The following is a 25,670-nucleotide window of genomic DNA, read 5'->3' as shown; positions in this document are numbered from 1 at the left end:
TAAGTCCACTATTAAAGAGTAATCATTTGCCAAGACTTGCCACATTAAAGGAATCTGCGTTACCATAGTTCCCTCCCATCCCATGCTTAGCAAATACAAGTGCAAAGGCCACAGCAAAGTTTCCATCTGCAGAAATGGGCTTTTAACGGTGACCACTGGATCACCTTTTCAAATCTCATCTAATAACACAGGCTTAAATCTCCTACTGGCATAAATCAACTTAACTCTGAAGAAATCAGTGGAGCTATGTTGATTGACATGGTCTGAAGATCTGGTTTAATAATCTTCTTCTTTGCTGATCAATCTAATTTCTTTCTCCCTCTGTCATTAAAGTAACCAGAAAATGTTTGGGAAGACAGATTTAATGGAAGACATCATATGGCTCAGAATAAATATACATATATATGTATGTATATATGTCTTTCACTGGACCAACACACAAGCTTTAAGGCTCAAAGGGCAGGTCTACACTACACAGAAGATCAACACTGCCACGGTCAATCTTCCAGAGTTCGATTTAGTGGGTGTAGTATAGACCTGCTAGATCAAACCCAAAGGGTACCGGTACTCCTGCTCCTCATGAGGAGTAAAGGAAACTGATGGGAGCGTTTGTTCTTGTCGGCCTCCTGTTGTGTGGATGGTGCGGAAACACAATGTAAGATAAATCGACTCCAGACGTGTAATTTATGTAACTGGAGTTGCATCTCTTTCTTTGACCTTCCAATATAGTATAGACCAAGCCAAACAGAGTGAAGATCCCCCCGCCCCCAAAAAAGATGGGATTTGAATGCATTTGATAATACAAAAATTTACAAAACTCTTCTGTAATTTGCCCACTTATTTCACAATGTCAATGCCAGTGGATTTTCTTCAAGTGCACATGTATCCCATTCCTGGACCGTAAGATAATCTGGGGTATTTTCCTGGGAATCTTCGCTGGATTGGGTGAAAACTCAAAGCGTAGCAAGGACAACGCAATGGCCACTTTCATCTCCATCATGGCAAACTGCTGCCCAATACAGTTCCTGAGAAGAGAGAGAGAAAACCAGTGAGAATACTGAACTTGAGTTGCCTGGCGCATACTCCAAAGTCCCCTGAAGACAGTAGGAGACTTTCCATTGACTGCAAATCAAGTGGTTTTGCAGCTGGGCTTCTTCCACATGCCGTTAATCCAACACAAAGAAAGTGCTTTAAAAGGTTTAGTTTATTTTTCACTCTTTGCCAGCACTTTGAGAAGGCTACTTGCTGTTGAACAATTCTCTGTGCTCCATGAGGTTCATGTCTCAAGGAATCAAACTGGTGGAAGCCATTCAAATAATTAACTTCTATTTTAGGATCAATACCTTCATTGATTCCGGCATGGTTGTTCACTGAATATATAGAATTCTACAGCTACAAGGCAGATCCGACACCCAGCTCTGAGCAGGAACAAAAGACTAGATCAAGTTTCACTATCTACTCAGGAGAACCCTAATACCAGGAGATGGTATTGCCATTGATATATAGGGGATTGTAATATATGTAGCCTGACTATGAAGTAACAGAGAATTTGTACCCATTGCATATTAGTAGTATCCACAGTCAGGGCCGACTTATCCATTAGGTACAGTAGGCACAGTGTCTAGGGCCCATGATACCTTTAGGGGCCCACAAAAATATTTTAATTTCTTTTAAAATCAGAAGAAAAAAAATGAACTTTTAGGGTCGAAGAAAATGTTTTAATTTTTTTCTCATATCAGAAAAAAATGAAACTTTTAGGGCCCACGAAAATCTACTAAATTTTGCATAAAACAGAAAAAAAATAAAATGTTGAAGTATTTAAAGTGATATCAAAAATAATTTTTAATATTGATATTATGGTGGGAGGGGCCCACGAAGGCAAAAGTGCCTAGGGCCCACGAAAGTCATAATGTGGCCCTGTCCACAGTGGTCAATATCAGGTGCCCCAGAAGGAATGAACAGAACAGGCAATCATCAAGTGATTCATCCCCAGTCGTCCATTATGTTTTCTTCCAGCAAACAGACACTAGGGACACAATCCCTGCTTATCCTGGCTAATAAGGATTGATGGACTCTATCCTCCATGAATTTATCCAATTCTTTTTTAACCCTGTAATAGGTTGGGCCTTCACAACATCCTCTGGCAAGGAGTTCCACAGGTTGACAGTGCATTGTGTGAAGAAATACTTCCTGCTGCCTATTAATTTCATGGGTGATCTCTAGTTCTTGTGTTATGAGGAGTAAGTAGCACTTCCTTATCTACTTTGCTACACCAGTCGTGATTGTATAGACCTCTACCATATCCTCCCTTGGTCGTCTCTTTTCCAAACTGAAAACCCCCTCTCCTCATATGAAAGCTGTTCCATATCCCTAATCACTTTTGTTGTCTTTTTCTGAACCTTTTCCAGTTCCTATATATCTTTTATGAGATGCGGCAACCAGATTGCACTCAGTATTCAAGATGTGGATGTGCCATGGATTTATATAGCGGCAATAAATTACGTTGCCTTATCATCTATCCTTTTCCTAATGATTCCCAACATTCTGTTCACTGTGGTAACTGCTGCTGCACATTAAATGGAACTATCCACAATGACTCCACTGTCTCTTTCCTGAGTGTTACCAATGGATTTAGACCCCTTCATGTTATTTGTAAATAAAGTAGCTGAGGGCAGTAAGATAAATGGTTCCGGCCTTTCTCCAACTTTATTACTCTCTGTCTCTTTAATATTTGTCTTTATTCACTTTTTTAATGTTAAAAACTAAGTTGTGTTAAATTATCATTACGTTCATACAAACACTTGACAACTATTCAGTGTTCTAGGCACCTCGGCCGTGGGACCAATTAGATTGCCCCACCAGAGCGTTTGACTCCCCTCGTTGATACACATGTGATTTCTCTCAAAGGGTACATCTAGACTACAGCCCTCTGTCAGCAGAGGGATGTAAATGAGGCACTAAGAAAGCGCAAATGAAGCGGGGATTTAAATATCCCGCGCTTCATTTGCATAATCGTATCATGGTGCTCTTTTAGACAATGGTTTTACTTTTGAAATGGCACTTGTTCGAAAGAGCACCATGATACGATTATGCAAATGAAGCACGAGATATTTAAATCACTGCTTCATTAACAATTTCGATGTGCCCAATCTACATCTCTCTGTTGACAGAGAGGTGTCGTCTAAACGTAACCTGACTCTTGCCCCAAACAATGCTCTTCTAAAGAATTATTTGAATGTTTCTTGCCTGCTGCTGGTAGGAGCAGCTGGCTCTATGTGTCATAGTTTCTACACCCTTGTTTTCCTCCGTCTTTTGCCCCCACATCCCAGTTGTCTCCCTTACAATATAAACATTTACTTAACAGCTCTTAATTGGCCTTCTCACTGGAAGTAGCCCTCCTGCCTTTGAAACAGCGCTAAGGGCCACACACACACACACACACACACACGCACACTCAGACAAAGCAAACCTCTACTACAGGCAGCTGGACTGATTTGAGAAGAAGCTGACTCCCTGGACTCGATACTTCTGCCCACCCCTTTTCCATCCACCCCCTTTCCTTAGCGCCCACCCTCTGTGTGTCATAGGTACGTGCTTCTCCTTCCTGTGTGGGTCATGAGCTTACAGCCAGCCCCCCTTGGGAGTTGGTGATAATGACAGCGTACCTATGGCTGACTCTGGTCTGTGGCAAATAAGCGGTTAATCTCAGCTCAGATTAACCCTCTGTCCCTCCCCAGGTACTTAGGGGAAGGACTATACATTGTTTCCTGGGAGACAGAGAAGAAAGAATGCTTTGGGGAGGGATGGGTTCCATGCTGCGTGTCACAGGGAAGGGCCGATTCCCAAGCTGGGGAGCTCACTGTTTCCTTTTTTCACTTAACTTCATTTGCCTTTTTTGCTATAAATATTATGCCCTGAGAAAAAAAGGGCAGCTGACTGCAGTTGTGCGTTTTCCCCAAGTCATTCTTCTAGTTTACAGTAACCTCACCAAAAAGAACAAGCTGACCTTAGGCTACGTCTAGACAGCAGGAATCTTTCGGACGCTTTTCCAGAAGAGATCTTCCGAAAAAACGTCTTCCATAAGATTGCATTCACATTGCCAAAGCACATCAAGAATGAGATCTGCTTTTTCGAAAGAGAGCGTCCATTCAGTGTGGATGCTATCTAGCATTTAAACTGTGATTACTATGGATGGAGTGGCCACCAGGGCACCTGTGCTTTTTCCTCTTTCCTCTTCTTCCGGAAGAACTCCCTGTTTCCTGTCCACAAATGCCTTTTTCTGAAAGAGCTCTTTTGGAAAAAGGCTTCTTCCTTGTAGAAAGAGGATTACCAATGCTAGAAAGACCCCTGTGTTCTTTCGATTTTCTTTTGGAAGAATGCAATTGAAGTGTGGACGTAATTGAAGTTTTTCCCAAAAAACTCTGTAGTGTAGACGTACCCTTAGGGTACGGCTACACTTGCTCCCTATCTCGCTATAGGGATGCAAATGTAATGTATCGAAATTGCTAATGAAGCATGGGATTTAAATATCCTGCACTTAATTAGCATAATCGCATCCGGGCGCCATTTTGAAATTGCGTTATTGTGAAATAAAACGCCCCGTGTAGCAGCGTGAGAGAAAACCCTTCTCAGTAGGAATAACAGTTATTTTGAGAGAAGGGTCTTCTCTCAAAATAACACTGCTACATGGGGCGTTTTATTTCGCAATAATGCAATTTCAAAATGTCACCCGGAAGCGATTATGCTAATTAAGTGCGGGATATTTAAATCCCATGCTTCATTAGCAATTTCGGTACACTACATTTGCATCCCTATCTCAAGATAGGGAGCAAGTGTAGACGTTCCGTTAGAGACTAACAAAAATATATATCATATGATGAGCTTTTGTGGGCAAAACCCACTTCTTCAGATGAGCTGGAGTGGAAATAACAGAACTAAGATATTTATAATGGGGGGGAGGAGGTACCTGTGAATTGTAAGACTGGTGCTAATGAGTCTAATGAAGTGGACTGGAAGTGGACAAATCTTAGCTTTTGATGTAAAAATGCAGTTGTCAGAGGCAGTGGAAACTGGCTTTATAATGCGACATGCAGTTAATGTCTTTGTTCAAGCCCAAGAAAACAGTGTCAAATGTGTGGCTGAATTCCAGTTCCACTCTTTCTCTCTGTAATTGGCCAGTGAAATTCTTTTGTAGAAGAACAGCTACGTTTACATCCATGACTGAGTGCCCAGGCAGGTTAAAATGTTCCCCTACAGCTTTATGTGTGTTACCATTTCTGATGTCTGATTTGTGTCCCTTTATCCTTTGTCACAGACTGTCCAGTTTGGCCAACATACATGGCAGAGGGGCATTGCTGGCACTTGATGGCATATATCACATTAGAGGATGTGCCCCTGATGTTTCGGCTTATGTGGTTAGGTCATATGATGGTGTCGCTTGTATAGATGTGTGGAAAGAGTTAGCCACGAGGTTTATTGCAGGAGTAGGTTCCTGGGTTTGTGTATCTGAGGTGTGATGTGTGGCTACTAGAAAGAATTTGCTTCAGATTGGGAGACTGTCCGTGGGCGAGGATTGGGCTGTCACTCAAGGCTTGTAAGAGCAAGGTATCATTTTCCGGGATAGGTTGTCGATTGTCAATGATGTGCTGGAGGGGCTAAGTTGGGGGCTGTAAGTGATGACCAGTGATATTCTATTATTTTCCTTGTTGGAGTAGATTTCTGGGTACTTGTCTGGGTCTGTCAATCTGTTTCCTCACTTCCCCAGGTGGATATTTAAGTTTTAAGAATGCCTGATAAAGATCCTGTAGGTGTTTGTCTCTGTGGGTATGTCTACACTACCACCCTAGTTCGAACTAGGGTGGTAATGTAGTCAACCGGAGTTGCAAATGAAGACCGGGATTTGAATTTCCCGGGCTTCATTTGCATATTGCCGGGTGCCGCCATTTTTAAATATCCACTAGTTCGGACTCTGTGCCCCGCGGCTACACGTGGCACGAACTAGGTAGTTGGGACTAGGCTTCCTATTCCGAACTACCGTTACTCCTCGTTCTTCATCATATGGACCCACAATTGGGCCACTTCCAACCGACTTAATTAGACTCATTGGCACCTGTCCTACATTTGACAGGTACTTTTTTTCCTTCTCTTGTAAATATCTTGGTTCTGTTATTCCACTGCATCTCATCTGAAGAAGTGGGTTTTGCCCATGAAAGCTCAGGATCCTGTATCTATATTTTTGTTAGTCTCTAAGGGTATGTCTACACACAATTTTTATTTTGGAGGAAGGATGCAAATAGCGCTGCGCATTTGCATATTTCCTCCGTTTTTTTATTTTGGGGAAGACGTTCTTCCAGTTTTTACCCACATCTACACACAGTTGAATTTTGAAATAACCCTTATTTCAAAAGACCCCTGTAAGCCTCATTGTAGGAGGAATAAGGGGTCTTTTGAAATAGGGGTTTATTTCAAAATTTGGCCACGTGTAGACACGGGTAAATACCAGAAGAGCATCTTCCGACAAAAAAATGGAGGAAGTATGCCAATACGCAGTGCTATTTGCATCCTTCCCCTGAAATAAAAATTATGTGTAGACATACTGTAAGGTGCCACAGCACTACTTGTTGTTTTTAAAGTTACAGTCGAACATGATGACCCTGCTGAGGCTTTCTCACTGAAAAGGCGAATATGAGCCATCAGAATGTGATCTTAAACAGTTTGAGCCTGATTCACTTTTGCATGACTCGTTGATAGTGCTGGCGAAATGCCATTGTTTCAACAGGATAAAATAATATGGAATCAAACAGCAGAAGCACAGTGGCACATGACGCTTCTGGAATCCGAAATCAGATTGTAACCAAGAGGTAGGATCAGGAAGGGCGGCACCACTAATTCTCCCTATTGTGTTGGGAAGGTAAAGTCCCCTCTCTCTTGCTGGTGATGCCTTTCAGAAGCTAATTTAGGAAAGAAACAAATAGCTTGAACTAGGACTTGTCTCCACTACAGAATTAGGTCGGCTTAATTTAGGCTGCCTGATAGCCACCGCAGTAATTCAGTCGGCTGTTATGTCAGCCCTGCGCCGCTTGTGGAGTCATGTCGCTGCGGCAGGGCACTTTCAGTGACTGTGGTATAGACACTGACATAATTAGCCCAATCTAATTAGCCCTAGACAGTATTCGGTCCTGCCGTGAGGGCAGGGGACTGGACTTGATGACCTCTGGAGGTCTCTTCTATGATTCTGAGCTGCTTACTCTGTAGCATAGACCAAGTTTTCAAGGTTGTTTACCAAGTGTCACGAGATAGGAGCCCACTGTGACGTAGTGGGGGTACTTGCTGGGCTGTGGTGACCTCTGCTGTCCGGAGCAAGACCCATCAGGGAAAACCTTATTATGCAAAGGTACCATACCGGTTGAACCAGCCTACCCCCCATGGGGAGAAACAAAGGGAGGTGGAATGCTGCCCTGGCTGGGGGCAGGGCTGGGAGAGGTAGAGTTAGTTCCTGTCTGGAAAGCAGGGGAGAAGGAGCTGGGGAGGGGGGCTGGGACTCCCCTATCTCAAGGGGGGCACTGAGGCCTCTTAGCCCCAGTTCCTGTAACCAGATTACATCTGTGCTATGCTGTATCCTGGAGGAGCAATAAACCACCCTCAATTCCACTGGCTGGTGGAGTCTGTTTGTGCCATTTCGGGGTGCAGGAGACGGGGGACCCCCAACGCGCCGTCACACCCACTCCCTCTGGCGATGGCTGTAGTGGTACAGTGTGTGCTTTAACGCTGTGTCAGGGGTGAGAAGAAACCCCTCTAGTTTGTCGGTCAGTGTCTGGGTGAGGCAGATATCGTGTCCTGTTTTTGTAAGTAAGGTTATGTACAGAATGATCAATGGAGAGGGGCATACACTCCACATCAACGTTATTTTGGGATACCAGAGATATCCCAAAATAGCTACCTCACATCTTCACAAGCCACCGGCTGTTTTGAAATATTTTTCAAAATAATGGGTGTGCTATTTTGGCCTCCCGGTAACCCTCATTCCACAAGGGTTAAGGGATGTCTCGAAATAACACGATTTCGAAATTTGGTGCTGTGCAAACAGCACCACATTTTGAAATAGCCTATTTTGAAATAAACTCAAAATAAGCTACGCAATTTGCAGAGCGCAGATTGCGTATCTTATTTCACGTTTACAGTGCAGTGTAGATGTAGCCTTATGGAGCCTGCCAGGGGAGAAATGCCTGTGGGGGGCAAAAATGACGAGAAGTCTTGTAGACTAAGGATATGTCTACACTAGCTCCCTAGTTCGAACTAGGGTGGCTAATGTAGGCATTCGAACTTGCAAATGAAGCCCGGGATTTAAATATTCCAGGCTTCATTTGCATGTTCCTGGGCAGGCGCCATTTTTAAATCCCCTTAGTTCGAACTGACTGCCCGCGGCTAAGTCCTTAGTTCGGAGTAACTTAGTTCAGATTAACTTTTAACCGCTGCGTGTAGCCGCGGGCAGTCAGTTCGAACTAAGGGGATTTAAAAATGGTGCCTGAATGGGAAGATGCAAATCAAGCCCGGGATATTTAAATCCTGGGCTCGATTTGCAAGTTTGAATGCCTCCATTAGTTCGAACTAGGGGCCTAGTGTAGACATACCCTAACAGATTAATTGGGGTATAAGCTTTCGTGGCCAAAGATCCACTTGGTCAGATGCATCTGATGAAGTGGGTCTTTGCCCACGAAAGCTTATGCTCCAATATATCTGTTAGTTTATAAGGTACCACAGGACTCCTCGTTGTTTTTGCAGATTCAGACTAACACAACCACCCCTCTGATACTTGTTGGGGGTTGTACACTGTTAAAGTGACCTGTATGCCATTCTGCTCTAAACCTCAGGGTAGTGTGTGTGAGACAGAGAGAGAGAGAGAGAGAGAGAGAGATTTGGGGGAAATGGAAGCCCCGCTGTGCAAAGGAAGTGAAAGTCCATAATATGTCACCACAATCTATAACCACCAGCGTTGATGAGGAAAAGTGAAAAGGGGATACGGAACAAATTATTCCAAACCAAAAGGCCTCTTGATCTCACTCAAGGAACCTGTTTAAACCCTGTCTGGAAAAGAAGAGAAATGTGGGACTGGAAACCAATGGACCAAAGCTGATATGTGGGAATTTAGACCTACCGGGTGAACGCAGTAATGAGGACAAAATATTCTGCTCAAAACTCCCTTTTTAAAAAAGGCTCTGGGGGGGCCGAGGTGGGGAAGGGGGCTGGAATCACCAGAAGAAAAAGCTGTCCGACAGCAGCTGGCTGGGGACAGATGAACCAAAAGGAGCGTCCTTTGCCACCATGGTTGTCACCACCACCACACCCTGGGACTTTGGGAGCTACTGGGATATTGTTGACCTTTGCTACCCTCCTGCCAGCCAAGCCGGGCCCGAGAGAAGGCCTCAGATGACACTTCCAGCTTCACGGACTCAGGCTATATCCAACCACCATCAGGGAAGTGAGACTTTGCCCTGCCCCATTTTGTTTCTCCTCTTCCCTGTGTGGTTCCTGTTTGTGTCTACTAGGACTGGCTTAGCTGGCCAAGACTGTCTATTTTGCAGCGCTGCTGTGAGCCTGTGATCACAGAGGTAGTTTTAAAGCAGGGGCGGGCAATAATTTTTGCAGGGGGGCCACTTAATTAATTTTGGCACGGGTCATGGTCTGGCTCCACCCCCCAAAGGGGCGGAGTCTGGGGCAGAAGGGGCGGGGCTGGGGGCTGGCCTTCCCCCAGACTTGTCTGGGGCCAGAGGTTTTGAATAAAAACACAGCCAAGGGCTCACGGCTCCAGCCCCTGCCGGGATAGTGCTGTGACTGAGAGCCCTTTAAATAGCTTCAGCAGCCCTGGGAAGCTTTCAGGCAACACAATAGCAGTGGGGCGGGGAGCTGTGAGTCCTTTAAATAGCAGCAATTTAAAGGGTTCACGGCCCTGCCGCGACTGCATCCTTTGGCAGCCACCTGGGATTGCTGCGACTATTCAAAAGCTCCCGGCCTTGGCCCTGGCTGGGGTAGCAATGCAACCGGCAGTTGTGAGCCATTTAAATTGGATCCTGCTGCCTGAGCCAGCACCTGGAAATTCAGTGGCCCGGGCAACAGGATATAAATAGAGAACAACCAGATGCAGTCTGTGGGGGGAATCCAAGTGTTGGGCAGGCTGGATCCAGCCCCCAGGACGTATCTTGGCCAGCCCTGCTCTAAACAGACCATGGCTGGTATACATTTGACAAGTCTCAGAGTGGCTAGTAAAAATATGCACCACACTGGTCTTTCTCCAGCACAGAGGTTGCAAGGAGAGGTTAACTCCAGTGATAATACAGTAGACTTCCGATAAATCCAGCACCTTTGGGACCCAGGTAATGCCGGATTATCGGGTATGCCGGGGTATCAGGAGGTCCCGGTACAGCCGCACGGCTTTTCAATCAGCTGGCCGGGACCCAATCCCCCTCTCTCTCCCCTTCCCTTTCCTCTTCGCTGGAGCAAACACTCTTCTCTGTGCTGTAACCCCATGCCACTCCCTCCTTCAACCTTATGCTCTGTCTAGGTATAGCCACCATGTGTGCTGAGCGACCGGCTTTTCAATCAGCTGGCCAGGAGCGCTTGCCGTTTTGATGCCGGAGTATCGGGATGCCGGACAATTGGGTGCCGGACTATTGGAGTTTTACTGTAGTTTTATTTCCTGCCCTTGCTGCTCTTTTCTAAGAACATAAGAACGGCCGTACTGGGTCAGACCAAAGGTCCATCTAACCCAGTGTCCTGTCTGCCGACAGTGGCCAGTGCCAGGGGCCCCAGAGGGAGTGAACCGAACAGGGAATCATCAAGCGATCCCTCCCCTGTCTTCCATTCCCAGCCCCTGACAAACAGAGGCCGGGGGCACCATTTCTACTCCTTCTCCCCTCTTTGTCTTGTTCTGTCTTATAGGACACAGGACTGGACTTTCACAAGAGCCGCACCAACCCACCTCAACTAAATTCTTCTCTTTCACCCACAAGATCAGTTATTCCCATCTATTAAAGAACTTTGGTCTGACCCAGTGTGGCCTTTGTCTTAGAGAAGAGACTAGAAAATAGGAGCGGTTTCTGTCTAAAAACTCTCTGGTTAAAGGGCCAGGGACGAACGCCTGACTTAATACTTCACATTTCAAATGCTTGAACTGTTCCACCCTCTTTTCTGTATCTTTAATAAAATGTTAAAAAGATATTTTCAGGGGAGCTACCCAGCCTCACACAAGCAGGAGTCCTGAGCCATTGACTTCCACGGAGCCCTTGCGGGGAGAATACTTTGGGGGAGAGGTGAATAATGCTTCCTGGTTCCCAGTGCAGGAAGTGTGTCTTGGGAAAGGGGTTTTCTCTTCACATTCTGACACTCCAGTCTCCGGCTGTTGGCATGGCCTCGTGGAATCCAGGATAATGGAAATCAGCTCGGAGGCTGCTCTACATTACTCCGGGGTTCAAGAGCGCAGCTGGCTAGCAGCCCCAGAAGAAGGAGCCAGAGGCTTTCAGACCCTTTTTTGTCTCCCATTCTTGGATATGCTTCACGCTACTCTGAACAGAGGACAATCTCTCATTTCCTGTCTATGCAGCGCACTCTCTCGCCTTCAGTGCCTCGTTATAACCCACTTCCCAAGGAATCCACTCTACTTTGCCCATGATTTATCTAGACCGTGTCCCTACCATTGCCTTAGATTGGGGGTGGAAGTCCTTTTTTTGGGCTGGGGGCCTCTGACCCACTGAAAAATCAGTCGGGGCCGCACATACGTGAGAAGCAAAAAAACCCCAAAAAACTTCAATGACATGGCCCCTGTCTGATTTTTCTATGGGTCAGCGGCCCCCGACCCTAAAAAAGGTTCCCCACTCCCGATCTACGGAGAAATACACTCCCCACATCCAGAGCTTGGAGGGGCAAGTTAGTAGATTGTGTGTGCTCCAGCCCCACAGGGAGATGACGGGGGCACTGGAGCACCAGCAGGAGGTCCCCAGTGCTGGAAGGGGACGTCCAAGCCTTGGGGGCTAAATCTAGGCAAGCCAGGGTCCACATCCGGCCCCCAGGCCTTAGGTTCCCCACCCTTGCCTTAGATGATCTTCTCTCCCTTTGTCTTGTCTGCCACAAGGCTCAATGTAGTTCCCATTGGAGCCAATGGCAAAACTCCCACCCAGGTCGGGGTCTGAGTGCTTTGCAGCACCGCCCCCATATTGATGTAGCACCGGGGAGGTCTGTGGGCAGCACTAGACAGACATTGACACTAACGTTACACCCCACCTGGGTCCAGCTGAAAAAGGCATGAAAGCATGGGAGTGCCGCTGGGCGGAGTTCTTCGGCGAAAACCTCATGGGATCAAACACCTGGAACGAGAGTGTTGGATAACTCAGAAGAGAGACCCGCATGAGAGCAGCTCCCGTTTTGACTGGCAGCTGGTTTCCCATGTTCCTGTCACTTTCTGAAAAGTCGCTTCATTGTGCCTTTGGTGTATAGGTGAGATTACAGCATCGTACATCGGGGGTGTCTCCAAACAGCGCACAAAGTGCCCAGGGTGAGAGGGGGCTTGTTACACCCCATTCATGGGAGGCACCATGACAGCATGGATAAGGATGCTGCCCAGGCGGTCAGGAAACCAGGGCTCTATGCTCTGAAACGTGCTGTGATCTTTGGAACTCACTTCCGCTTTCTTTTTTTCCTTCTTTCATGTCTTCTCTGTTGAGCTGGAATCATCAATGCCGATGCCATGTAGAAAAAAAGGCCACCAAGCTCCTCCCCCCCATCTCACTTCCCTCCCCCACCTCTCACTTGCTGGTGGTCCCACTTACTAACTCCTCACCCACTCTTGCAACACTTCCAGAGAGCCGTGAACAGCTGATCTATGGCATTAAGGATGCTCTGGGTAGAAGAGAGAGGGGCAGCGATGGGGAGCAATTGGGGGAGAAGGTGGCGAAGAGGCAGGGCAGAGGTGGGGGCTTGGGAAAAGGGGTGGAATGGGGGCAGAGGCAAAGTAGGGGTGGGGCTTAGAGGAAGGCATAGAATGGAGGCAGGGCAGAGCAGGGGCGGGGCTTAGAGGAAGGGATAGAATGGAGGCAGGGCAGAGCAGGGGCGGGGCTTAGAGGAAGGGATAGAATGGAGGCAGGGCAGAGCAGGGGCGTGGCTTGGAGGAAGGGACAGAATGGAGGCGGGGCAGAGCAGGGGCGTGGCTTGGAGGAAGGGATGGAATGGAGGCGGGGCAGAGCAGGGGCGTGGCTTGGAGGAAGGGATGGAATGGAGGCGGGGCAGAGCAGGGGCGTGGCTTGGAGGAAGGGACGGAATGGAGGCGGGGCAGAGCAGGGGCGGGGCTTGGAGGAAGGGACGGAATGGAGGCGGGGCAGAGCAGGGGCGTGGCTTGGAGGAAGGGACGGAATGGAGGCGGGGCAGAGCAGGGGCGGGGCTTGGAGGAAGGGACGGAATGGAGGCGGGGCAGAGCAGGGGCGGGGCTTGGAGGAAGGGACGGAATGGAGGCGGGGCAGAGCAGGGGCGGGGCTTGGAGGAAGGGACGGAATGGAGGCGGGGCAGAGCAGGGGCGTGGCTTGGAGGAAGGGACGGAATGGAGGCGGGGCAGAGCAGGGGCGTGGCTTGGAGGAAGGGACGGAATGGAGGCGGGGCAGAGCAGGGGCGGGGCTTGGAGGAAAGGATGAATGGGGCAGAGCAGGGGTGGGACTACAGGGAAGGAGTGGAATGGGGGTGGGGCCTGAGAACCCCCCAGCTAGAGAGGAAGTCAGTACCTATGGCAGTACTCTCTGTGGGGCAATGGCCATGATCTTGCTCTGTGTTTGCACAGCACCTTACACAATGGGACCCGCTCCATGATTAGAGCCCTCTAGAGACTACACCAGTACAAATAATAATAACAGCGATGTCATGCAATGTCCTCATTATTATACAGAAGGGGATTCATGAGACAGCAGCTGCAGGGACCTGGTGGTTGTTATAAAGACAAAACAAGTACCGTACCTCAGGATCTTTCCATAGGTTGGGGTCTCGGTGAATAAGATAGAAGTTTAGTCCAACCAGAGTACCTGCAAAACAACAGAAGGGACACAAAGTTCAGGGAAAAGACAGGTCTTAGACATAGCTTCTCGGCTTGGTCTGTGTTTTCTGAGATCCGACATGTTCTCATAACCACAGAAGCTAGCATTTTTATGACCACCATTTTCAGGCCACCCATCCCAATGCAATTGCTCAGTGGGCCGGTACCTTCCCCCACTTGCTATGATCTAGGAGTAACAATAACTAGGCCTTCCCTAGAGCTTCTCAACAGTAGATCTCAACGTACTATACAAAGAAGGGCAGATGAGGAAACTGAGGCATGGGGAAGGGACTTGCCCTAGATCACCCAGCGAAGCCAGGAATAGAACCCAGACCTTATGAGTCCCCTCCAGGACTTTAGCCTCTGCCTCTGGGTTGCTTTGTGGCAATTAGAGCCAACATGCTCGAGATGAGCACTGAGCAGTGTTGGCTTGGAGAAGGAGATGGGAAGCCGCATGAGCTGCTGTGTGCACAAATGCTGTGACCTCTAACCCCCATCTGCTCTGGGTGCTGGGACCCAATCCCTAGCCACGAGAGTGGCCTGTTCAACTACAGAGCCGTGCTCCAACATAAGCAGCCGTACCTTGGGGCCAATGCAAAGGTCACTGAAGTAAATGGGAAGATCCCCATTGGTGGGAATGGAGGAGGGCTTTAGTTACTAAGGAGCCCTGGGGGGTTCCATGACAGGAAACCTGCTGGAAGTCCACGGCTCACAGCTGGCTCTGAGATGGAATCGCGTGGTCGCCTCTAGGCATCCCTCAGCACTAGTCAGGACAATGCTGGGAGGACCCTGCTCCTTTGCCATGGCTCCTCATCTCCACCAAAGGGAAGGTGAGTGGGACTCCACAGCGGAGAGTCAACCACTCAGAAGCTCCATTTTGCACCAATCATTGGGGGTAGGCAGAGCTCCTAGGCTCAGAGATTTTACATAAGAACATAAGAACGGCCGTACTGGGTCAGACCAAAGGTCCATCTAGCCCAGTAGCCTGTCTGCCGACAGTGGCCAGCACCAGGTGCCCCAGAGAAGGTGGACTGAAGACAATGATCAAGCGATTTGTCTCCTGCCATCCTTCTCCAGCCTCTGACAAACAGAGGCCAGGGACACCATTCCTACCCCCTGGCTAATAGCCTTTTATGGACCTAACCTCCATGAAATTATCTAGCTTCTCTTTAAACTCTGTTCTAGTCCTAACCTTCACAGCCTCCTCTGGCAAGGAGTTCCACAGGTTGACTACACGCTGTGTGAAGAACTTTCTTTTATTAGTTTTAAACCTGCTACCCATTAATTTCATTTGGTGTCCTCTAGTTCTTCTATTATGGGAACTAATAAATAACTTTTCTTTATCCGCCATCTCCCTGGGACAGTTGGGATCAGGGAAGACTAGACCACAGCACCACCATGAACATCTCCAACCCTGCTGACCATGAAAGCAGCAATTTTATCCCCTTCATTCCTTGCTCTAGGAGGTTGGCTGCATAGGAACATAAGAACGGGCATACTGGGTCAAACCAAAGGTCCCTCTAGGTCAGTCTCCTGTCTTCCGACAGTGACCAGTACCAGGTGTCCCCAGAGGGAGAGAACAGAACAGGTAACCCTACGACAGGTAATCCTGCCACCCGACAGCTGCCGTAGTCTACGTGTAGAGGGGCAGGAAGGGTAGGATCTTTGGATGTCGATAGCGTAGGAAGTTCATGAACATACTCGGCCCTGGTGAGGCTGCATCTGGAGTATTGCAGCCAGTTCTGCCCCTCCCCCCCCCCCCCCCCCATTCCAGAAAGGATGTGGACGCATTGGAGAAAGTCAAGCAGAAGGCAACCAAAACGATCGGGGGATGGAGCACATGACCTATGAGAAGAAGCCGAGGGATTTGGTCTTATTTAGTCTGCAGAAGAGAAGAGCGAGAGGGGATTTGAGAGCAACATTTAACTCTCTGAAGGGAGGTACCAAAGGGGATGGAGAGAGGCTGTTCTCAGTGGTGACCGATGGCAGAACAAGGAGCAATGGTCTCAAGTTGCAGTGGGGGAGGTCTAGGTTGGATATTAGGAAAAACTATTTAACTAGGAGGATGGTGAAGCACTGGGATGGTTCCCTAGGGAGGTGGTGGAATCTCCATCCCTAGAGGTGTTTAAGGCCCGGCTTGACAAAGCCTTGGCTGGGATGATTGAGTTGGGTTGGTCCTGCTTTGGGCAGGGGGCTGGACTTGATGACTTCTGAGGTCTCTTCTATCCCTGGGGTTCTATGATTCTATACCCTCCTTTCAGCTCCTCTGCAGCTCCCCACCACAGTGTAATAGGAAGGGAGAGGAGAAGGGAAGCCTAGAAAATCTTGCAATGAACATGATGCGGTCACCAGGGGTGGAAGAGACAGTCAAGGCTGAGGTTAGTACGTAGACCCATCTCCTAGGGCTAGTTGGCTCATCTACAAAAGTAATGTGGGCAGATGGACTAGGTAACCCAACAGAGGACACTTTAAGACCAAATAACATCAGCATTCTCCAGGGCCCATTTAGGCTACATCTAGACTACAAGCCTGTTTCGAAAAAGAGCGTCTAGACTACAACCAGTACTTTGGAAAAAGCAAACCGCTTTTTCGAAAGAGAGCACCCAGTGTGCCCCATCCCTACCCCTCTCTCTTCTACCCAGAGCATCCTTAATGCCACAAATCAGCTGTTCGTGGCCCTCTGGAAGCATTACAAGAGTGGGAGAAGAGTTAGTAAGTTCGAAAAAACATTACATAGCACCTTTTTTCGAAAGATCACTTTTGAAAAAAGGCGTTCTTCCTCGTAAAATGAGGTTTTCTGTGGTCGAAAAAACTGCCGCGTTCTTTTGATTTACTTTCGAAAGAACGCGGCAGCAGTCTAGCTGCAGGGGACGTTTTTTTGAAAAAAGGCCATATTTTCGAAAAAAAAAAAACCTGTCGTCTAGACACAGCTTTAGTGAGCCCGGAGCTGGCATGGAGAAGCCATTTGTAACCCTCCAGCACCCGCAAGACAGGGCGCAGACTCCAGACAGTTTGCTTCAGAAATGTTTGTCCTTTCAATTGATGTGTGCACTTTGCATAAGGTCTAATGGAAAGAAAGAAATAGGGAAAAACCCAACCTGCGGGTAAATATCGTCCGTCGTAAAACGTGATGGGTTTGCTGAGCTGGCGGCCCACAAAAGGCACCGGCGGGTAAATGCGCATAGTCTCCTTGATGCACATGGTGGTGTAAGGCATCTTTCCGAGGTCATCCCTGCAAGCGAGAGAAATTGAGTGACACACCCCTCTTGAAGTGATAATACCGACAGGCAAGATCTGTGCTGGGATTCCATGCTACAAGATCTTCACTCCATGTCCAGCTACGGACCATATTGTTCTGCCTGGAATGATCATTTTCACTTGGCCTCCTTCGCTGGCTTTTCCACTAGGGTTGCCAGGAGTCCGGTATCTGCAGCCTCTGTCCGGTAAAAAAAAACAGAAAATACTGGACATGTAAAATGTTCGGTATTTTCTGTTTTTCTCGGATGGAAGGCCACCTGGGACATTCTTCTCTTTATGCATCTGGAGGGGGCAGGAGTAGCGGGAAGTGTGGACCGCTGGGATTTAAAGATGTAGTGACCCTTTTTTTGTGCTATTTTTTTGCTCAACAAGTTTGGTCCTTTTTTTTTTGCTCAACCAATTTTTTTCCCCTTCATGTTTGGTACTTTTTGTGAACGTATCTGGCAACCCTTTTTTCCACTGACAACTTCTCCCTTTGGGTTCTGTTTTTAAGCCAATAAAACAGTTTCCTTTTCTCCTGGATGATGAAAATCCACCAGAAAGGAAGTCAGGTGATTCACAAGCAACATAAACTCCCCCCAAAGACATATGGGGAAGCCCGAGCAAACACATCATTTATCAAAAGAATTAACTGTTGGCGTGAATAATATTCCTGAAAGGCTCTCCCGAGATTCTCATTTTCTACCCTTTGGTGGTGAGTTGTCACTACAGAGCTAGCATGGACCAGCATAGTATGGAGGGAGCATCCCTAATGAAAAGGGCTACACACACCAGACTCGTGTAACTGTGTCTACAAGACTCTGTGTTGGTTTGGGTTCTTGGTGGCTCTTCCATGGCTTTGAGCAGTGCGTTAAACATGGCTATCTGAATTCATTTCCAGCGGGTGCACTCTCTCCGACCTAGCATGGAGCTACAGTATGTGGATGCGCCATGAGAATGATCCAAGTGGTAAGGAACCTCCAAAGGAAGTGCTCATGGGTAACAGAGGCACTTTAGAAGGGGAAAGCAAAGAGCATTTGACAGCCAGGACTTTTCAAGAACATGCCGAGATTAAATCTGCCAACCACCACACAAGCTGGAATGTCTCCTCTGACATCTCAACTGCTGCATTTCTCCTGGTTGCTAGGCATAAAGGTGTCACTGTTAGCTGCATTTCTCCAGCATCTGGGCTTTACCGATATCCCACCAACGCTTCACCAGAAGGCTGGGGCCCGCTTCTGGCCAAACAATTACCCAGGCAGGAGGATTTCTTGGACAGCATCTGTGTTCGAATGTGGTGGAAGCCGAGCAGAAATGGTGCAGGAAAACATAGAGTTAAAAGCCCGTGGAGAAAAAGGGAGGGGTTGGACAAGAAAAGGGAAAGCTCAGGCACAATTAGGGAGGGAAACTGGAAGACTTACATCACTCATACTTGATGACCTGGGTTCTCACTGGAAAATAGGTGGATAGTCAAGTCCAGTCCGAAGCAAAACATGAGCCCATGCCTATACCTTCAGCTGTGCCTGCTAGCTCAGGCTCGGAGTATTCTCAAGTCTGGGGTAGAGGCTTTGCTCTGTAAACCGGAGGGAGATTTGGGTAACTCCCAGGCTGCAGGCCAGGGTAATTCTGCAGTGAAGACTTACCTCAGTAGTGATAGTTTATATAAGAATGGCAGTTGCTCAGCTAATGACACAATCGGGCCCCCAGTGGCTTTACTTAGCAAGGTACCTGTGAACTTTCCCTTCTCTTTCAATTAGGACAAGAAGCAATGGTCTTAAATTGCAGCAGGGGAGGTTTAAGTTGGACATTAGGAAAAACTTCCTAATTGTCAGGGTGGTAAAACACTGGAGGTTGTGAAGGAATCTCTATCACTTAAGAACAGGTTAGATAGACATCTCTCAGGGATGATCTCTAGACGGTGCTTGGTCCTACTGTGAGGGTAGGGGACTGGATTACCTCTCAAGCTCCCTTCCAGTGCTAGTGTTCTATGATTCTGTACAATCTGTGCTCAGCTCAGTCCAGGTAGTTTAGTCTGAGAGTGACTCTAATTAAAGAGCACTACAAAATTGTGCTTGCCTTTGACAGCCGCAGTTTTTGATGGACAAATAAAATAAGGTTTCCTTTTCTCATTACCATCCAAGGGTATCATACAAATAAGAGTGACACCGGCTATTTAAGTATCTAGCTTAGCTGGATGGATGGCATGAGATACAATTTCACACTGATGCAGGCAGTGTTTCATGACAGTTTTGCGACCTTGATTAGAAGGGTAGCCATTGCTTATTTCCAGTGGCTCTGGAAGTCACATTTGGCACCATTAACTGGCTTGTTTACATGTCCGTTTCATCACTGCTTGTGCCAGCCACAGCATTAGCCAAACGCCCCTGCAGAGCCAGCCAGTGAAGAACAAGAGTGTGAAGCTTTTTGGGGGGGTCCACAAATGTAGTATCTATTTGTGTTTAATGCAGGGAGTTGTTGGATTTTTAAATATATAAGTAAGTCAGAACTAGCAGAACCCTTGGGTCTTTGACAGTCTCTTTTTATATATAAAACATGAAATGTTCTTGCAAGCATTCATGTTAAAAACAATGAAAATCCTGTTCAAAACTCTGAGCCAAAGACCACGAAAAAGACTTTTTTGGATTATTACTGGGCTTTGGATCAGGCCCCAACTAAATATAAGTGCAATACTGCATTGTCTGACACCCTGAAATAAAAGGATTTCTTGGTTTCCAGTAAAACTCAAGGGCTATGTCTAGACTGCATCCCTCTGTCGACAGAAGGATGCAAATCAAGCACTTAGAAAGTGAAAATGAAGCCTTGATTTAAATATTCCGTGCTTCATTTGCATAACATGGCCGCCACTTTTTTTCAAAACGGAGGTTTTTTAAAAAAAAAAACAAACAGTCTAGACATGATCTGTCAAAAATACAACTCTTTTTCGAAAGAGCTCTTATCCCTCATAAAATGAGGTTCACAGAATCTTTCAAAAAAGGGTTGTATTTTTGAAAGATCGCGTCTAGACTGCCGGGGTTTTTTCGAAAAAACTCCATTTCAAAAAAAAGCGGAGGCCATGTTTATGCTAATGAAGCATGAGATAGTTAAATCCCTGCTTCATTAGCAATTTTGATGTGCCTAATCTACATCTCTCTGTCGACAGAGAGGTGAAGTCTAGACACACCCAAGAATATCTTAATTCACCAGAAATAACCCTGAAGGAAACTGTCATGAAATAAAATATGAGTTCTCACCACTCAATAGTCTCCCGGTCTCCCAGAAGCTCTCGGATCTCTTCTCGGCATTTCTGCTGGTGCTCTGGGTTCAGGGATAGACAGTATAAAGTCCAGGAGATCCCACTGGCTGTGGTATCATGACCCCCAAACATGAAAGTGTCCACCTCAGCGCGCATGTCTTCATCAGATAATCCCACTCCATTTTCATCCTAATTCGACAGGGATCAAAGGACGCTGTTAGTCCAGAGACTGACTTTGGATTCATGGCTACTGCTGCACCACCCTGCAACCGATGTTGTCCTTGGCAAATATTAAGCAGACCTACCGCCAGCCCCACTCATGCTGGAAGATTTCAAATGTTGTTTTTTCTCCATTCTCCCCCCCCCCCCCCCCCCGAGCTCCTGAAATCTCTTTATGACTTCAGGTCTCCTGCAATATGGTTCACGTCGAGACCTGTGCACAGGCTGGGATGGCTCATTTTCATCCACATTTTCTATGGGAAATGAGGAGTTTTCATCCAACTCTGAACTAAAAGATTTTGGCTGAGAAGAGGCACCACAGTGCTTCGTGGGAGTTGTAATTGGCACCCTTTGTCCCCATTCTCCTGGGACAGTATCCTGGGACAGGGGGTATCAGTCCTCTACTGGTGATGCAACAGCTAACAAATGGCTTTGGCCCAAGAGGCCACACCCTCTCCCTTTTCTGGGCATGCTCCTCCAATGGAGGAACCCTATAAAAGGGACGAGTTTGGCTCAGTCCGGGCTGGCTGAGGAGCAGAGCAGATGTGTGCCACGCACTGCTGCCAAGAAGCCACCAGGACTCCAAACCATGGAGATGGACCACTCAGGGAAGCCAGTCGCCCACTGGGCCCAAAGGGGATGACACACCACAACCAGCAGAGGGATTTCCAGAGACAGAATAAGGGGTCGGAAATAGTCCAGGGGAGGCACTTGGGAATATGAACAGTGGAACACTATTCTTTTGAAGGGCTCTGAGTTAGAACTTGATGGAGTAAGGTGGATCCAGATCCCTCAGCCCTTCCTGCACTCACCATGAGGGGGTGACTCTGTTGCTAGGGAAAGCATCATTTTCCAAAGTGTGCAGTCAAAACAGGCAAATGCCTGGGCTAAAAATAGGAAGCACAGATGCCTCAAATGAAGAAGACAGCTTGCTCAGAAACACAAGACAGGAACTGCCAACTCAGATGAATGATGATGAAATCACGCATCAACCATCCATGCGTAAACGCACAACTGGGACAGGACCCCAAGTGGAGCTTGCGCTAGGAAATGAAGTAGCATTGTAGAAAGAATGTGTCAATCTTGACAAGCCAGATCCAGCTTGCAGGCCGTATCATGCCCACCCCTGACTTAAAGGCTGCATTTGAACGCCAGAGACCATGCCCTCTCTTTGCTTTGTAAGAAAATGGAAGAACTGCTGGGTTTCCTTGAGACACATACTCCGTTTTCAGAGGAGACCACTCAAGGGCTTCTCAGGGCTGCAAATATCAGCAATGTAACAATTAATCAACGTATCAAGTTGGTACCCTGTTTCCGTCAGCTGTTGACAACTCCGCTGAAAAGCTGAAGAAGTGTATCAGTGATTCTCAGAGTGGTCAGCCCGGAATGAAGTTCCTGAAGTGTGCAGGGAATTTTCTACCCTAAAAGAGATCCCGTAATGTCTCATGTAAAAGAGGCTTGTGTTTCAGTTCCTGGCTTCGGTGACATTTCAGCAAAGGAGTTTGCTTTGTACACCAGGAAGACTGATTTCAACAAGTCCCAGGGCATTCTGCAGTCAGGGGAAATGGATATTGACGTACTTAGGTCAGTAGTAGCTACGTACTGTATCAAACACACCTGACACTAACTACGGCTACAGTGCCATTTTTTTTGTGGAAGAGGATATGCAAATTGTACTCTCCTGTAAAACTCAATTTTTGAGGAATAAGGGTCTTGCGAAAAAGGGGGCGTTTCTGACAAACAGTCCTGTCTACACTGGGCTTTTTATTGGCAAAACCTCTTCTGCAAAAAGAATCGGAAGACGGTATGCAAATGAGAGCATGATTTGCATATCCTCGTCAACACAAAAATAAGTGCAGCAACTTGCTGTATTGAAAGCAACTGAAACACTTGGTGTTCCTTTATTTCAATCTTGGAATTTAAAAATACTTTATATTAAAAAACAGTTGGATTTGTTTTATTGATGCTTTATTTTATTTTATTTTATTTTATTTTATTTTATTTACTTACTGTGCTTTGATAAATAGTATGAAAGAAGAACCCAACATAACTGCACAATAATACTGTTATACTGCACAGTACTTGAGATATTGCAGGAACTCAAAGCATTATTTTAAGTTTTTTGTGCGTGTTTGTTTTTCACTCAGACTCTGAAAAGGTGTGAGCATCTAATTTACTTTGATAAAAATTATAAAAACTAATCTCAGTTTAACAAATCCTTACTTAACAATTTTTAGTTTTATTTAAAAAAATCACATCGCCTGCTCATTCTTTTTTGAAGAAGGAATAATAACACACAACAGTAGATTCTGTGATAAAATGGGCTATACATGCTGGATAAATACAACATGCCTGCATATGTTTCTAAAGAGGGTTCAAATAGTGTTACATTTCATTGAATGTGTAAACATATAAAGGCACTTAATTTTGTATCATTTTGATTTTTTTTCTGTGCATCATTCCCTAGAATGTAGCCAAGAAGGCCGAGGTGTTTAATGCCCTTTTTGTTTCAGTTTTCAGTCAAAAAGTGAACTGTGATGAGAAGCTTAACACAACTGATGTTAAGAACAAGGGGATAGGAGCAAATGCCAGAATACGGAAAGATCAGATTAAGGACAATTTAGGTAAGTGAGATACATTCAAGATAGCAAGGCTTGTGGATCAGAAATGGAATATGAGCTAGCTATGTGCAACAATTGTTAAAAAGACTAGTGTCACTCTAGGGTGTACTAATAAGCATGCCATATGTAAGACATAGGAGGTAATTGTTCCACTCTACACAGCAACAGTGAACAATGTTTTCTCTAATTTTTTTTCCATTCATATGCAGAATACATTTTGTTGTATGCACTGGAGGAAGGAAGGCGAAAATTTGTTCCTCTTGGTTTCTGAGGACAGGACAAGGAGTAATGGGCTTAAAGTGCAGCAGGGGAGGTTTAGATTGGACATTAGGAAAAAATTCCTAACTGTCAGGGTGGTCAAATATTGGAATAAATTGCCAAGGGAGGTGGTGGAATCTCCCTCTCTGGAGATATTTAAGAACAGGTTAGATAGACATCTGTCAGGGATGGTGTAGACGGAGCTTGATCCTGCCTTGAGGGCGGGGGGCTGGACTCGATGACCTCTCGAGGTCCCTTCCAGTCCTATTATTCTATGATTCTATGTGCAGATGTGCACTAGCAGCAGAAACAGGGGCTAACCCTGGTGAACTGCATCTGGACTATGGGCCACCTATTGTCCACCCATGGGTGGCAAGTGAAGCTGGGGAAGACAAGCCTGAGCCCCGCCCTTTCTGCCTGAGGCCCCGCCCCTTCAGCAACCTCCTCTCTCCTGGAGCCAAGCCCCGCCCAGCCCTAGCCTGATCCTTCCCAGGTAGCTGGGGCATGTAGGCTGTTGTGGGAAGGCAATGCCTTCCCTTGCCTACATTATCCACCGCTCATGTGCCCACCCCAGCTTTACAGTGACACCGCCTGTCACTGGGCTGGATTGCACCCCAGAATGTGACACATCCTCTCAGAAAAAAAAAATGTTTGCACAAAAGAAAAAACGCCATGATCGGTTTTGAGAATGGTGGCATGAAGTTTCACTAGTTACTACCTGGTCTTGGATTCAAGGCTGAAGAAAACCAGTGACTGTCATATACAAGAAAGAAGTTGGAGCAGAGTCAATTTTGAAACAGTGATTGTCCAGATCCCACCTGGTCATCAAGTAAAAGTATCCAGTATGCACGTTCTGGTTGATAACACACAACTGGATGATCTGGCAAAAGCAGAAAGTATATGGGAATGAGATACAAACACTGGCACTTTATCTTCAGGAATAGGATAATGGACCACCCTTTGAGAGTTCCTGGACGCTGCCAAAATATGTGACTTTGAAGCCCTAGACAGCCCTAAACAAAGGGAATTGAAAGATATGGAGTCCTTAAAGAACTTATTCCAGAAATTAACCAGGGCCAGAGAAAATTCACTTTTAGCCCAGCTCAACTACAGAGCTATACCGCTAGAAAATGGAAACATCAATGTGATGTCTAACAGACTTACACACGCTTATTCACAAGACATGAGAAATAAAGCAAGGTCCCTCTGTATCTACCTTGGCACACAAGAGAATATCCAGGAAGTCCAAGTGTCTCTTCTTCTTGATCTTTTCAAGTTCTCGCTCATCTTTGAGGGATTTCTTCCTCTCCTTAATCACTTTTTCTGTTTCAGAAAAATAAAATAAAATCAATTTTTAAAAAGATAAAAAATATATATTTCAAGACTCTGGATTTTTCTGCTAGCTCTATCCAGAGTCCAGGGCCATCATTCAACATGTGAAGTCTTTTTGGCCCAATTAGCCTCCATGCTAATGATGATAGGAGTCACTCTGAGTAGGTGCCAGAGGATGTAGGGCAGAAAAGCAGAAACCTTTTTTGAAATATGGTGCATCTACACCGTGCCATCCCTTACTCCTCATAGAATAAGGTTTACAGGGATGGCAAAATAGCACGTCTGCTATATTTTGAAATAGCAGACACGTTCAAAAGACGTGAGGGAGCTATTTCGGGATACCTCTGGTATCCCAAAATAGAACTGCAGTGTAGACATACCCCATGACTCTCAATATAGTGACAAAAGCAGATGTTTGATTGGAAATCAGTGTCCAGGACTGGATCAGTATTGATAGCCCTGCTACAACGCATGGACCATGTAAACACATTCCGGCAGGACAGTACTAGAACGCCCCAAACTAGCCCACAATAAAAAGATTTGACACAAGTGATGAAGAGTGATATTTTGTCTGAAATGCCAGGAGGAAAGTCCCAGGGGAGGTAACCCACATGTCATGAAAGGCGTAAGAGGATACGGAGGGTGTGTATCCCAGATTGTTTGCCTCAGTCTATACATTTTGGGG

General features: G+C 46.5%; 1 protein-coding gene across 1 annotated transcript in view; it reads right to left on the bottom strand.

Annotated features, from left to right (window-relative positions):
- Nucleotides 1-298: 298 nt before the first annotated feature.
- The window catches only part of LOC102452682 (cytochrome P450 4B1-like), a 46,106-nt gene continuing 20,734 nt past the window's right edge, over nucleotides 299-25,670 (bottom strand). The window contains exons 7-12 of the mRNA XM_006111447.4: nucleotides 24,870-24,976; nucleotides 20,554-20,744; nucleotides 17,164-17,297; nucleotides 13,990-14,054; nucleotides 12,274-12,356; nucleotides 299-1,025 (exon numbers count right to left, since the gene is read on the bottom strand). Of these exons, the coding sequence (XP_006111509.2) occupies nucleotides 851-1,025; nucleotides 12,274-12,356; nucleotides 13,990-14,054; nucleotides 17,164-17,297; nucleotides 20,554-20,744; nucleotides 24,870-24,976 (755 nt within the window). The 3' untranslated portion in view covers nucleotides 299-850. The remainder of the gene's footprint in view (nucleotides 1,026-12,273; nucleotides 12,357-13,989; nucleotides 14,055-17,163; nucleotides 17,298-20,553; nucleotides 20,745-24,869; nucleotides 24,977-25,670) is intronic.

Source organism: Pelodiscus sinensis, chromosome 9 (genome assembly GCF_049634645.1).
Source record: "Pelodiscus sinensis isolate JC-2024 chromosome 9, ASM4963464v1, whole genome shotgun sequence".
Lineage (NCBI taxonomy): Eukaryota > Metazoa > Chordata > Testudines > Trionychidae > Pelodiscus > Pelodiscus sinensis.
The sequence above is the reverse complement of the archived record's forward strand: the minus strand, read 5'-3'. Positions and strand labels throughout refer to the sequence as shown.